At 35.4% G+C, this 15,279-nt stretch overlaps 1 protein-coding gene across 1 annotated transcript in view; it reads right to left on the bottom strand.

Annotated features, from left to right (window-relative positions):
• LOC140154521 (prolyl endopeptidase FAP-like) overlaps positions 1-15,279 on the bottom strand; it is a 294,999-nt gene that overhangs the window by 23,883 nt on the left and 255,837 nt on the right. Inside the window, exons 4-7 of the mRNA XM_072177091.1 lie at positions 4,554-4,646; positions 3,360-3,454; positions 2,496-2,623; positions 1,083-1,173 (exon numbers count right to left, since the gene is read on the bottom strand). Of these exons, the coding sequence (XP_072033192.1) occupies positions 1,083-1,173; positions 2,496-2,623; positions 3,360-3,454; positions 4,554-4,646 (407 nt within the window). The remainder of the gene's footprint in view (positions 1-1,082; positions 1,174-2,495; positions 2,624-3,359; positions 3,455-4,553; positions 4,647-15,279) is intronic.

The following is a 15,279-nucleotide window of genomic DNA, read 5'->3' as shown; positions in this document are numbered from 1 at the left end:
ATGTCTACAGACCTCGACAATATTTGTTGTGCTGCGAAATTGGATTCAACAATTGTGTTACAATGCAATGTCATATTTTAGAGGGGCGAATATGACTTGCACTTAATTTTAAGAATGATACATCACAATTGTGTGCTACATTTTGAAATTGCATTGTAACAAGTACAACTGAGGTGCAAATTGCACTCAAATTAGCTAGATTGGAATTATGGCTTATACCAACATACATACGAGGGGGTATCCAAAAGTTTTTGACATCACCAAGAAGCGAAGGAGCTATATCGATAAAAATTTGTCAGTGTAATTACTGGTCCTTATGTACATTATGGTCCAAAAATGGTCTCATAAGTATTTTTTTTTTTTTTTTTTACAGGTGGCTAGATGGGCAGTAGGCGCATAACCTTTTCATGATAAGATCCTCCACTTTCTTGAATTTCTTCACTGTGGCGCATCATCCGAAAGTGATGGGCGCTTCCACTTCTTGGCTCATCTGTGAGGGACATGTGGCCAGTTTGGAAATTCCTTTTTCAAAAAGCAACAGTGCCATATGATGGCCAATCATCACCGTAGATAGCTTTCATTTCATCATAGATTTTCTGAGCATTGTAGGCCTAACCCTTCAAATGCAGGAACTTAATCACGCTGCGTGCCTCAATTTTCACTATTTTACAGGTTCTGCGCTTAATGATCATTTAGTGGGACCTTTAAAAAAGGTAAACATACTTATGAGACCATTTTTGGACCATAATGTACATAAGGACCAGTAATTACACTGACAAAATTTTATCGATATAGCTCCTTCGCTTCTGGTTGATGTCAAAAACTTTTGGATACCCCCTCGTACATAGCTGTCTGCATGAGATGCTTGGTTGATCCCTAGTATTTATGTAATATCAGTTAATTGTCTATTGCTAATTGAGCAAAATATTTTAGTCTTTATGTGTAATGCAAAACTTTTAGTCAATTGATAATTCATGAATGGAGCATTCAGGGCGATCCCAAAATAATGGCATAATATTTTAATATTATGCCATTATTTTTAAAATCTGATGCTCCATATTATATGTTCTTCAATAACTCACCAATCCTGTGCCAGCTGGATCCCACGATGCATACTGCAGTTCCACGTCGCCATCCCCAGCATCTGGAGGCTTCAACACCCGTATTTCTTCTCTGAAAAAAAAAGGTAACAACATCAGTAATTTTCTAGATGTGATGCAATTTTGTTTTCCATCGATGGTTCATTATCTACACGATGGTGTTTTTTTATGGTAAATAAAGTTAGAATCAGTGTCAAAATAGGTGTAATATTTTACATTAAAAATGCAGAAAAATCTTAATGACAAATACATTTTCAACCAAAAAATATCTTAGTCAGTGCTTCTTTAAAAAAAATATACAACTATGTTAAAGTATAGAGAAGAGTATTACACAGGGTTCCCGCACCTTGAAGCCTTTAAAATTAAAGGACTTTTCAAGGACTTTCAGGGTCCAAAAGCATGATTTTTCAAGGACTTACTACAACACAAAAAGCTGCATAGGCCTATTAATAGCCGTGTTCAGACGGGCTTAGGGGTAAGTTCGTGTTAAGCTAACACGAAGCTACCTCTAAGGTAACATCGTGTTAGCGACCGTCTGAACAAGTATCGTGTTAACTACCTCAAGCTTAACACGGAAGATTTACCACAGAGAAATCTCTGTGGTAGCGCTAACACGGCGATCGTTCCGTGTTAGTGCCCGTATGAACAAGATTCTGGGGTAAGCTTGACCTTATGGATACAACACTTACAATTTACGCAGTATTTTAAATTTCTTAACATTATAAATTCACAATAATTTATCTCCGTTTCTCACCGAGAATGAACATATGAAAGAAGCACCACAAAAAAAAAAAAAAAAAAAAAAAAAAACCTAACAAAACAAAACATTAAACTGGTCAAAAGAAGCAACGGAAGAGCTGATATTAGTGTGTTGAAAGACAAAGAAATTGAGTGGAGAAGAAAATAACAGCTAAAAAACATGTGTAGGACATAATTGCCCTGAAACTATTAAAGAGACATCGGCTTCCACAGTGTACTTGCAGTATAGCAAACGGCCATAAAACTTCCAGGAAATTCCTATATTTACCACGAAGTAAAAGACCGAGCCGTGCAGTTAACACGGAGTGCTTAGAGTTAAAGACCACGAGGAAGGACCGTGTGGACAAGTATCCGTGTTAAGTCATGACCTTGCACTACCTCCGTATTACGGTAACACGGAGGTAAGCTCCCGTGTGATCATGCCTAATGAAAGTAACAGCTCCTCTCCACTCTCCAAATTTTGTCAAAATTATACTTTAGGTAAAATTCTAATATTCAAGGACTTTCAAGGACCTTGTGCAAATTTCCAGGACTTTCAAGGCCTTGAAAAGGTGTTTTCAAATTCAAGGACTTTCAAGGACCGTGGGAACCTTGATTACATGTACTTCTTTCTGTCTGATATAATGCATCACTTACTCTTGTATCACATTGTATATTTTGTAGACAGCAGTGAAACTATGTCTATATAACTTCTTGACATTGCAGGCTAGAAGCAGATAATCTAGGTTTGCATTGGCCCAGAATTTAGATGCTCCTGTTGCCTCCTGTGGTAATTAAAAAACAAAATACAATCATAGTTAAACTAAGAAGTATATGCTTGTTATCTGTGCTTAAGTCTCTCCATGCAGGTGTCCTAGTATTGGTTCAGTGGTTCTTAAGATAGATCTTGGTATTTTGAGAAAATATTTCAAAACTTGGGAGTTTTTATGTTGAATCCTATGGTGAGCACACAGAGCATTAAGATAAAAATCACAGAGTAGGACTTGTTTTTGAGTTCAAATTCAAGATGGCAGCACCCAAATTATGTATATCAGTATACATGCATTTTTTGCAAGATTATAATTTACTTAGTTGGAATTGGTTTTGTCCATGCAATTTAAAAATTGTGATGGGCAGCAAATTGCAGTTTTGCTTACCACTGTCCTTTTATCTATAAGTGTAATAGTCTTATTCTGTTCCTAATCTTACCACAGTGCTATTATCTATAAGTGTGATAGTCTCATTCTGTTCATAATCTTACCACTGTCCTATTATCTATAAGTGTGATAGTCTCATTCTGTTCATAATCTTACCACTGTCCTATTATCTATAAGTGCGATAGTGTCATTCTGTTCATAATCTTACCACAGTGCTATTATCTATAAGTGCGATAGTCTCATTATGTTCCTAATCTTACCACAGTGCTATTATCTATAAGTGTGATAGACTCATTCTGTTCCTAATCTTACCACTGTCCTGTTATCTATAAGTGTAATAGTCTCATTCTGTTCATAATCTTACCACTGTTCTATTGTCTATAAGTGTAGTAGTCTCATTCTGTTCTAGATCTACTTTGAACAGGTTATTGTCTTCACCGTGCACGTATATATATACTCCTGAAAAGCAAAATGAATAGAATTTTAAGTCCAAAATTTTTGTAAAAAAAGGAATAAAAACAGCATTAGCAATTATAGGGTAGGTGACATATCAACCATGTAACCAATTTGGAAGATTTTGGTTGGGTTAACAATCATAAACAGAAAATATGGGATTTGCAGTCATAACCTATGACTACAAAGTCTAGGAGATCAAGTGCTAAAATTCACTTTACACATTGACAAGAACCAATCAGTGACAACTCCAAAAAGAGTTAGTATTAAAAAATCCATTTCAGCATAAATCCTGAATGGGTATGAAATTGGCATCACCTCTATCATTCTGGAGTTCTGCAAACAGGTGATTGGGCTATTCCATTTCAAATTCACACTACCCCTGTGGAAGATTTAGCTTAAAGTCTTCCAAAGAGGGAGTATAAGTTTCGAATAGAATAGAAAATTGGGTATTAAACTTCCATTTGAAATACTCACTCCAATTGTGGAAAATATAGGTAAAGCCATTATACAGAGGGTATATGAGTTTCAAATTGATTAATTCTGACCAATTACATTTAAAAAACATACACCCCCTGTAGAAGATAATTCCAAAATCTTCCACAGGTGTAGTGTGGATTTTAAATGGAATAGCCCATTGTGTGTTTCTGTTCCTTACAAGTTGAGGTGTCAATGAAAGAAGGCTGTAACTGTAATAGCTGCTAGGTGTCATATTTTATAGATTTGTACAATAAAGAATGCAGTAAATGTCAAATGTTTATTAGGCAGATATTGCAGATAGGGCATTTTTGTAAACCCTATTAATGAGCAAATACATGACGTCACTGGGCGGGAAAAACCTCATATGTACTTTTTGCCCTTGAACATGGATGAACCAAACCATTCAATATAAAGTCTATACCTACAAGCTTTTATCCATGTTCAAGGGCCAAAAGTAAATATGTGGTATTTCCTGCATGTACTTTTGACCCTTGAATATGGATGAAGCAACCTCTTCAATATAAAGTCTACACTTACAAGGCTTTATCCATGTTCAAGGGCCAAAAGTACATATGAGGTTTTCCCGCCTAGTAACGATGAGCTGACATGAACACATTTAGCTTACCTGTTATCCATTCTATATCGTATGTTTTTGGTTTAAATCGGGGATCAAATATATCTTCAAACGTGAACTTTTCTACCGTACTTAGATCTGAATCTACAGGTGCAAAGAAATAAATCAAATCAAATATAAAAATAAGTTAAATAAATGAACAATCAAATGGCAATATGGCAAATTTATTTACATTTTCTTTTGACAAAGGTGAACAGAATAAAGTACATAACTTGATGATATTTATTAGACAGGCTAGATTTCAAAACATCATAGAAATTAAACAAAGGAGAAGCTGGATTACAGCAGCTGCCATTTTGGTTTGTCACCTATGGGGACCAAATAATAATAATTGTAATAACTTGTGTCTTTGGTTTGTGCATATCAGTGCTTAGTGCATTGTGGGTAAAGTCACATTCCATGCACCCTTACAGTAACATAAAAATTGGCCGGTTATACATAATTTTACTTTTTATGGGGGACTATGCCATTTCATTTGAGCCTCTCTAGATCCACTACATGTACTGCAGAATGGTAAAAAAAGAAGCTCTGTCACTGTGATGATATGAATCTTGCATTGTGAAATCTACCTTTACATATATTATTTGTATTACAACTGCAATTAACACTGCTCTTACAACAATTATATGTGACCCAATCTGATCCACTCATGCTACAGTTGGAAATTTTGACAATTGAGTTACTACAATTACTAACTTGCTCAGTATCTACAATAACTGATGTTGGATCCCCAGGTCTTTTGAATACTTGGTTGCAAAGTTATAGACCTTTTATATGTCCATTTTCTTTTCTTTTTTTCTCCTCACTTTTTGCTTTTTCATTATTGCCGACTTTAGCCTGATTGGGTCTGGTCACATATATACAGTAGGAATGGTTGCAACTACATGGACAACTTTTGTTATTCTGAAGGAACCTTATTCTGAATGTGGTGTCAATGGTATTACGTTTTCAGAATAAAACACCTTGGAATAGGAAGTTGTCATCACTCCTATACTGGGTTTTCTTTGGTGATGTCAGCAATGTTTAGTGCACATTTCACTGGGTGATGGATCACTTGAAGTGCTTGGACACATGTAGGGTAGTCAGGTGGTGTGCGCGTGTGTGTGTGAAAAATCTACTTCGACACGATGACATTGCTGACTACACTAGTGAAAACGCGGTATACCACGTGTATACTATTATACAGCTGGTATTTTGAGCTACTGGCGGAAGGGGTCATCTCCCCTACCCTATTAGTAAACCTGTAATAGAATATGTGACCTATTACAGGTTTACTAATAGGGGTAGGGGAGATGACCCCCTCCAAGTCTCATTAATTGAATAAATGTAATCAATCTTTTACTTAATTTGCTGGAGTTACAACTTCTTTACACATGCATACATTTTCATAGTCATTTTAGCTCTTATTTACAAACTTAGCAAAAATCTTCTTTTTTTTCACAATCTTGCATCAAGCACATAACAATAACCTATAAAACATGCCTTGCAAATGTCATTACATACTTATGACCTCTCTATTTCTATACATACCATGCACTGCAAACTGTGTGAATAACAATTGTTTGCCCATGATTTTGAGACAATTATTTTCAAAGACGTTTTTAAAACAAAGTCTTGCATACCGGCAAATGGTTAAAGAGGGGATCTACTGTAGTTTATTTGGTTTAACTAAGTAGACCTAAACCAGGAGCACCTAAACCTAGTTATACTTACCATAATCATCCGTATAGTCCCACCCCTTTTATATACAAAATTGGGATGTGGGACTATACTCACATTTAGAGAAAATATTTTTCGGATTTGGAGTGTCCCTGGACCTAGAGCTAAATGCTAGGATCATCCATTGAAAATATTTTTTTTTCAAAACAAAATTAAGCTGGCTGCCAACTTTTACGCATACTTGCCGGTTAGAACACAATTTTTCCAAAATAGAACCTGGATAAACATATATCACGATGATGCACACATTGTTATGTGAGGAGTGACTTTGTTTTAGTATAACATATCACATTCCAAAACCAAACACACACAAATTAAAAATTATAAAATTACAGTCCATCGCTGAGCGACAAACGATGTTATTTTACCAATAGAGTAGGATGCTTCTCCCAATGCGACAACACACGCTCTACCCCATTGGCTAAAAATAATTTCTATCGTTCTGCGATGTAGTATAAATTCATCTTAATAATTAAGATGTTATTGAATTTGAAGTTAATAATAACATTGAAGTTAGAATTTGTTTTATGTTTCGAAAAAGGGCAAACAAGTGTCATTTGTATAATTATCTTTATGCTTGCTCTACAATTAGCCTTTTTCAAGTATGGCGGGCACAAAAGGAAATGACATTATCTTTTTCCAGCTAAGAAAGCATACAAAAGATTACCAATATCGAAGTACACCCTCTACTTTTACGCCCTCCATATTATCAGTACGTAAGGCTAAGCCAATAGAAATTTTACATCAACCAAAATTTTACATCAACCAAGCTAGGCCTGCATATAAAAATGTGATTATGCACTTGCACAAGCATGCATTGTGTATATGTGCAAGGGTCAAAAGGTCACATGTCAAAGGTTGCAGCGTCTCAAATGTTGTTTTTTGGTGCAAAGTGATTTTTGAAGTTATGGAGAGGATGGATAGGTTGATTTAAATATATTTCAAATGCTGTAATAACCAATAATAGGATTTTGGAAAAGAAAAGTAAGTAAATATATGTGTAAACAGTAAACCAGATTTTGTTGTTGAAAAAAAAGTACACTTTTAAGTTAGCTAAAGTCTTCCACAGAGGAAGACATGAAAGTGTTCAGAAAGATAGTAGGTATATTTTCAAAATGATAACATACCATCCCTATAAACATATCCAGGATGAAATTCTCTGTAAAAAAATATCACCAACAAATTCATGCTATTGGTATATGGTATGATAACTTCTTGTTAACAAAGAAATTATTTCAAAACTCAAAACAGAACAATAATGGCAACTGTTATACCCTTTCTTTAGATATACACATAAAACATTATTTCAATATTAAAACAATAAAACCTTTATAAAATGTGTGCTTATTTATTAACATCACATTCAGATAACAGTGTTCTTAATGATACAAGGCCAAGCCCCTCAGTGGCCCTCTCATGGACTAAGCTATTACAGATCATATAGCTCTCTTCTTGAAGATAAGTAAAAGAATCCAAGAGCAGAAATATTTGGTGTCAAACCACATTTGTATAAATTTATTTGCGTAGCAAAATTAAACACGAATTTTCGGTCATAGACCTTCTTGAAGATAGCTCTCTTCTTCATCCGGGTGGTTCATGGTAGAATTATTAGTTATAAAATTCCAGATGTTTCGAAAACTGACAGTTGATACAGTTGATGTTGACTGCCTCTTAGCAACCATCTCAGTGATTTTCTCTTAAAGACAAAATAACTTCCAAGACAACTTCTATTTATTATGCAACCAAATTAATCCTAAATAGCTAGTTGATTTACAGGAATCATTTCAAAGTCTACTATTTATATGTGCATTGTTTCTCTTTTTGAATGAAGAGTTTATGCCTCCGTGGAGGGTCCTTGTCTCATTGTGTTCTTCTTAAATGTGTTTTTTAAACTTCATTTTTAAAAAGCACACATACCTAATTCGGTTTATTTTCCCCACCTGGGGTGTTTGAGTATACCCAACTTGAACTTGAAAATAAAATTGCCATTTTTGTTATTGTTGTTAAAATTGCAAGATTGTAATATGGACACCTCACTCCAAAAATGGCACATACTTAAAAACCTCAGTACAGTAGGCCCTGGCTTTACATGTAGGTTTGCCTGTACGTTGGGTTTATTTGCCCAAGATGAAAATTTAACTACAGTCTGCGATATACCTAAATGATATGCTAATTATCATCAAACTTTATACATTTTGCTATTCTTAATTTGTCATTGATGACTATAAATTGTTAACTATCATTACAGGAGCTTCCAACCCAAAATAGTTGAAAGCATGGACCAAAAGGTGATCAGCGGACCACATGCATCACCCAATTTCACTATGAAGACATTGACACAAAGTTTTTAATCTTTGACCATACACCTGACCCAGGGGCGTACCGGAGCTACTAAGCAAAGGGGGCAACATTCCCAAATCATCTCGCTGACATGCTACTGAAATGACTTTAACAAATGCACATGAATCAAAATGAGGACAACTGTGGCTTAAAGCCTGGCCAAAGGAAGATACAACTTTTGGTCAATTTTGTTCTTGTATTTCAAGCCAGGAGGCACCTTCCTCTATCCCACTTCCTCATATGGTATTCCTCTGACCTGACCTTTGACCATATCAGTTTATTAAAATCCCAGCACATTCTTTACAAAATCACAGTGCCAGCTTTCATATCCATATGATACCCTGCTTCCACTAATTGTTATTGCTTTGTGTTTGGATTATTTCTGAGGAATCATAAATTAATTCAAATGAAGACACCCACGGATACATCAGACCTTTTATATACCAAGGGTACACCACCTACCCAAACTAATGTGGACATTGGTGTCAACGGCAAATTACAATTTATATTTTGCATTTGACCGATTCCCTATTTGTGTCCCCATTTGGGTGGTAAAAAGTCAGACCATAATCCATGGCTGCAGGTGTTTATAAATGCTCACCCACCCACCACACCCTACCCCTCCCCCTACACAGACACACACCCTCACACATTCCCACACGCTGGTATGATGCATAAACTGTGGACTAAGCTTATAGCCACAAAACTTACTTGTGTCAGATTTGGTCAGATGGTACTCTAGAAAAAAGATGTTCTATGGTATTGCCCATGTATATCACCTGAACACATGCTTCTTACCTTGCTCTTTATCATGATTGGGTATTATTTTCTACCATTTAACAGAGTATAATTACTCATTGCAATTTTTACCCAAGGATGATGGGATGATTGTGCTATGCCATGGACCCCTTCCCTGGTACATCATTACAATTACTGTATTCGTTCCAATAAGCGCCCATGCCCCAATAAGTCCCCATCCAGTGTATTTTCAATTTGCTAAAGGGTACCATTAATGTTGAAGTGACAGATAGATGTTGATACAGTGAAATAGTTGCAGGACTACAAGTCCTGCGTAAACTTGGCATACATTTTTTGCATCAGTAAAGCTACTAGAACGTCTCAGGACCCTTTTATAACATATGTAAATTTGTCTCTAATAAACGCCCCTTGTGAAAAAATTAGGTAAATGAGGTAAAAAAATAAGCCCCCACCCAAAATGACTTTGTTAAGCGCCCTGGGCGCTTATTGGAATGAATACGGCACACCCAGGCAACAGTGAACAAGGTCTATGACAGAATCACTTTTAAATGCATTTTAGTCTAGTCTATTAAGAGTCGAGGAGCCTGCGTGTCCACAGTTATGTGAAGTATGTGTATCAAAAACAAGTCCACATTTGACGCATCTTACCAACATGCGCACACTCACCCCAACACATCCCCCCTACTTGTAAATACCTCCAAACGAGGACTTCATTTAACCGAGGACTCACACACCCGTTCTTAATCGACACACCATGGACCTCACACACGCACACCAGACCACTTACTATCCAACCGTGGCCCGTTCTGTTTTAAATGCATTTTACATTATTTGCAATGTCCTGATTATATCCAGCAGACCGAGGATGTCCACGGTCAGAGGTGTGTCCTCATTTGTGATGTGTGTATCCATATGCAAGTCCTCATTTGGAGGTATTTACAAATGCACCCCACACACTCACAACACAAATACAACACACACACACAACAAGCATGCTGAATCACTTACAAGTGTCACCATAAAATGGTTTAGGCGACACATTTTATTGACAAAAAATATTCTTATTTTAACACGGCAAACACAGCATTCAAACATGTCAATAAAAAATTGCAACAATGGATCCATTTAAAGCAAACTTCAAACACTTGAACATTCTACCATGCTAAAGGGTTGCTGCAAAGAGATCCATTCTAAAATGAATCCTTACAAAAGGGGGGCTAAAAGGCTTTGGGTTGATTTAGTACTTATAGCGCTTAAAATTCATTGTCATTCCCATGCAAAAATTTGATGGAACGTATTAGTAGCTAGACTGAATGGTTTAGTCATCAGTGATGTGAGTAAGTTAATTATACCATCAACGATGTTAAATAATCACCACTGAATGTTAAACAGGCTCTTCTATTTAAAATCCACACTCCCCCTGTGGAAGATTTTGGAAATATCTTCCACAGGGGGAGTATGAGTTTCAAATGTAATGAGCATATTAGGCAGCTTCATTTGAATTTCATACACTCTCTGGGAAAGATTCAACCTGAACCTTCCCTTGAGGGAGAGCGAGTTTCAAATGGAGCTGCTAATGTATTAATTCCATTTGAAATTCATACTCCCCTGTGGTAGATATTTCCAAAATCTTCCACAGGGGTAGTGTGGATTTTAAATGGAACAGCCCAATCCACAAGTTAATACTTTCTTCACCAAAGTCATTATTACATATAAATATCAAAAAGTTGTTCACAAAATTTGTCAAAACAAATTTAGACATTGTAATTCAAAACACAAAGACAATAATTATTAAGAAATATTTAAAACAAATTTATTATTTTTTTTTTTTGCTTTTGCAAGATTTTGTGATTTTGTTTACTTTTGTAGAAATTTTATTCAAAATAATTCCAGTGATTCTGCCAGTAGTTCATTACTGACCAGGACTACTGATCAATCAATCAATCAATCAATCAATCAATCAATTAATCAATCAATCATTCAATCAATTCAATTGACTAACTTATTTTATTCCATCCCATTCAGTCTGGCTTTATTTCTGATCAAAAATAGCTTAATCATAGCATTATTTTTCTTATTGCAAATGGATGAATCAAACAGCATACAAGCTAACAACTTGCATCTCAAAACAGCAGTCAAAAACCAGAGTTACTGTGCAAAAACCTGTCATAGGTTGCCCGCAAACCAAGTGTTTCTATAAAATGGTGGTAGCAATTCTAGTTTTAATAAAAACTTTGACAAAATATAGTTAGTAATGTGTACTTACGCATACATCAAAAGCAAGTTGATCAAGACGAGAAATGTGACGGCATCAGTGGTTGAAAGAAATCGATAAATATGACAATTTTATTTGGGTAACTTGTAAAAATTTACATTTTTGAAATGGTGACAAACTCCTTCAAATGGCAAGGAATTCATGTTTTCACACAAGATGATATGATTTGTTTTTGAAATGATACATTTTGTGTAAAATGATGGAAGGACACATTGGAAGCAGATGATGACTTGAATTCACTATGAATAACTCAAGGCTGTGCGATGTAATACTGTTCAATGTATACTAGGTACTGGTGGGATGATAACATACAAAAAGTACGACCTTACAATGTACATCTTCTCTTATTTAGCCATTTCTTAAAATTACATATATCAAGTATCTTAATACATCTTTCCGGCTATGTATTTCAACATACAATAATTTATATAATTATTAAACATACATAAATACAAAAACATGCAATAGTTTGAATGTCACTATGTTCCAGTATATGATGCGTAGGCTTCTTCCCTTGTTTTACACCTGATTGCAGTGGCATAACTACCGGGGGCAGAGGGGGGCAACGTGCCCCAGGCGCTACCCTTAGGGGGGCGCAAAATTGACCAATTCAGCATCGATTCTGTGCCCCTCCAACGATGAAAGTCAAAATTGTCAGCACAAAATCAATTGAAAGAACATTTCAAGACTTTTAAGATTTTTAGTGGTAGGCCTTATTTGTCCAAAAAAAATGTTTCAAGAATTGCCCGCGTCTAACATATTCGGGGTAGGGCGCAAATTTTGTTTCTTGCCCCAGGCGCTACCAAACCTAGTTACGCCACTGCCTGATTGGTTAATGGTTCATGACTCCACTGCCCAGTGTCAGTCTACATTTGCTATCAATAGTACATTTGTCAAGAATTAAGCTAATCTATTTATAGTCCACACTCCCCATAGAAGATTTTGGAAATATCTCCCACAGGGGGAGTATGAATTTCAAATGGAATTAGCACATATTAACCAACTCTATTTGAAACTCACCTTCCCTCTTTGGAAGATTCATGTTGAATCTTTATCAGATGGTACATGAAATTCAAATGGAGCTGCCTAATGTGTTCATTCCATTTGAAATTCATACTCCCCGGTGGAAGATATTTCCAAAATCTTCCACAGGGGTAGTGTAGATTTTAAATGGAATAGTCCATTGATGTTAGGCTTATGTGACTTTAATAATGGGAATACAAGAATCATTCTAGAAGATAATTATGCAGATCTGTATATAATAATAACATTTTATCCTTAAGACTCGTGAAAGATTATGTTAAAACCTTTTTCATCATAATATAGATATACCACTACTAATCAGGTAAAAAGGGCAGATGTTTGTTATACTATTAAATACCATACTTTAATATGAATCCAAATCTCTCATCTGTAGGAAATTAAACTTATTGCCCCCATATTTCGTAAGTAAAAAGAAGAGATCTAAAGCCCTCCTAATACTTTGCTTCCACTTGTATTGCGATTATTACTTCTGTGGATAGAGTAGTTTATCTATATGTACCAAGGATCAATGCAGATTAACCCTGATCTATGTGAAAATCTTTCTCTCTGCCATTTCATTTAATAGTAAATTTGATGTAAACATTAGCATATCATCTGAACTGATCCAGAATAAATTGCATAGATATAACCCCGGTCACACAGAAAAGCAATTGGAACCAACGGAATGAATACAATAACCTGGCAATGACTGCAATATCATAGTGAAGCAATCATAATATCTATAGCTTTGCCCCGCTTCCTATATGACACTGAATGATGTATTACAAAATACATACACAGTGATAGATCATGATATGTAATCTGGATGCCAAATACCGATTGCCTGGTACATAAGTAATCAAGTATACAGACCTCTATTTTGCAATTTAAGCCACACAGGATGGACTGGTTTTACTCCTGATTCTAGAAAAATAGAGCACTAATTTTTTAGAACTAAGGGATCGGATAGCAATGAATGCACAGTATTTTTTGTGGGACCTGAGAGCACATCAGATATGTCGAATTATATTCTGAAAACCAGCAATGTCCTTCTGACATAAAATAATTTTGATTTTGTTAAATTTGCGATATAATACACATTTTTTTGACATATAACAGTTCTCGAAGTAAACTTCATAAATCTAATGATATGTACTGAAAGTGTATGTAGATGGGAGGAAAAGCCAACCATCACTTGAAAATGTTGACCTTTTGTATTAAAAATATACAATTTTCCCCAAAGACCTAAAATTAAAAAAATAGGACAATATTTAGGATGCCACTGCTACTGTCTCAAAGTTTGGAAATATAAAAGTGAATCAATCCTGTTTAGGTGTTTGGCCAACATAAAATGGTCTCATCAATATTTTAAGACCAAAATCAGTGTTGCCAAAGTCACAGTTTTTCAGGCTACTTTGAATTTCACTGCACTTAAAGTTGGACTTGTCCTTTATTAAAAATCAATAATTCAAATGGTAAAAATACAATTTGGGTGTAAATTAAGCTACTTTCATGTCTAAAGAAAGCCTGTAGTACTAGAGATCCGAATTTGGTGCACCATCTTTAGGATGATAATGACGAAGATGAATATTTGGTACATTAAAAGAGATACAACTGGTGTCATGTCAGGAACCGGCAACACCATGTATTAAAGTGGCTAACAGAAGGTGGCAAAATGTAGTATAGCAATTCTGTCCATGGTGACCTTGAAATGTTGAAACTGAATTAATAATAACGTAATCAGTGGCGAGGTGTCAAGTTGTTACAATTATAACAAACTTGGAAGAAGGTCCCATCTGTAATAGCTGCCAGGGGTCATATGTGTACAATACAGAATGCAATAATTGTCAAATGGTTATAGGGCAGCTATTGCAGATAGGTCCATTGCAGCAATAAACCCAGGAAATGTCCTCTATGTGGGGATTAACTATCTACTTGTTCTATATAAAGTACGGTAGACAAGCTACATCAGACTGCTGTGTGATTATGTTGGATGTTGCTTTCTACAGAATGATTTATACCGGGAAAGTTGATTTTTTTGGTGTATAAAGAGCACTGCTATTGGTAATATTGTTATGAATTCTAATATCTAAAATGCGTGCCAAATTGGGTGTATTTCCTATAAAAGAATGTAGGATTTCTTCAATATATTGCACAGTTCGGCTGGACGATGGTGATAAAGGATCCATGTGTTATGATGATGATGATGCCTTTTCTCTGTTAATTACACACATGCGGTTTTCGTCCATTTTCAGTAACAGCAATGTCACACCAAAACGAATCAAGCTATTTCCATGAAAGTCACAGAATAAGTAGAAGATATGTTTGTCATTGTATTGCACTTATTAAAATTAGATACACTGTTGACTATATATTTTTGATATTTTGTTCAAACACAGTATAAATCATTCTGGGACACCCTGTATTATATCTATCAACTGAAGACAGCTTATATCAGATGGTGTTGATGTTGGTATTTACTGAAGATAGCTTATATCACATTTAGTGTTTATGTTGCTATCTACTGAAGATAGCTTACATTACATTACGTTGCTGTTGCTATCTGCTAAAGATAGCTCATATCAGATAGTGCTGATATTG

This window comes from Amphiura filiformis, chromosome 6 (assembly GCF_039555335.1).
Source record: "Amphiura filiformis chromosome 6, Afil_fr2py, whole genome shotgun sequence".
NCBI classification, from domain to species: domain Eukaryota; kingdom Metazoa; phylum Echinodermata; class Ophiuroidea; order Amphilepidida; family Amphiuridae; genus Amphiura; species Amphiura filiformis.
This window is presented reverse-complemented; position numbering and strand designations above follow the sequence as displayed.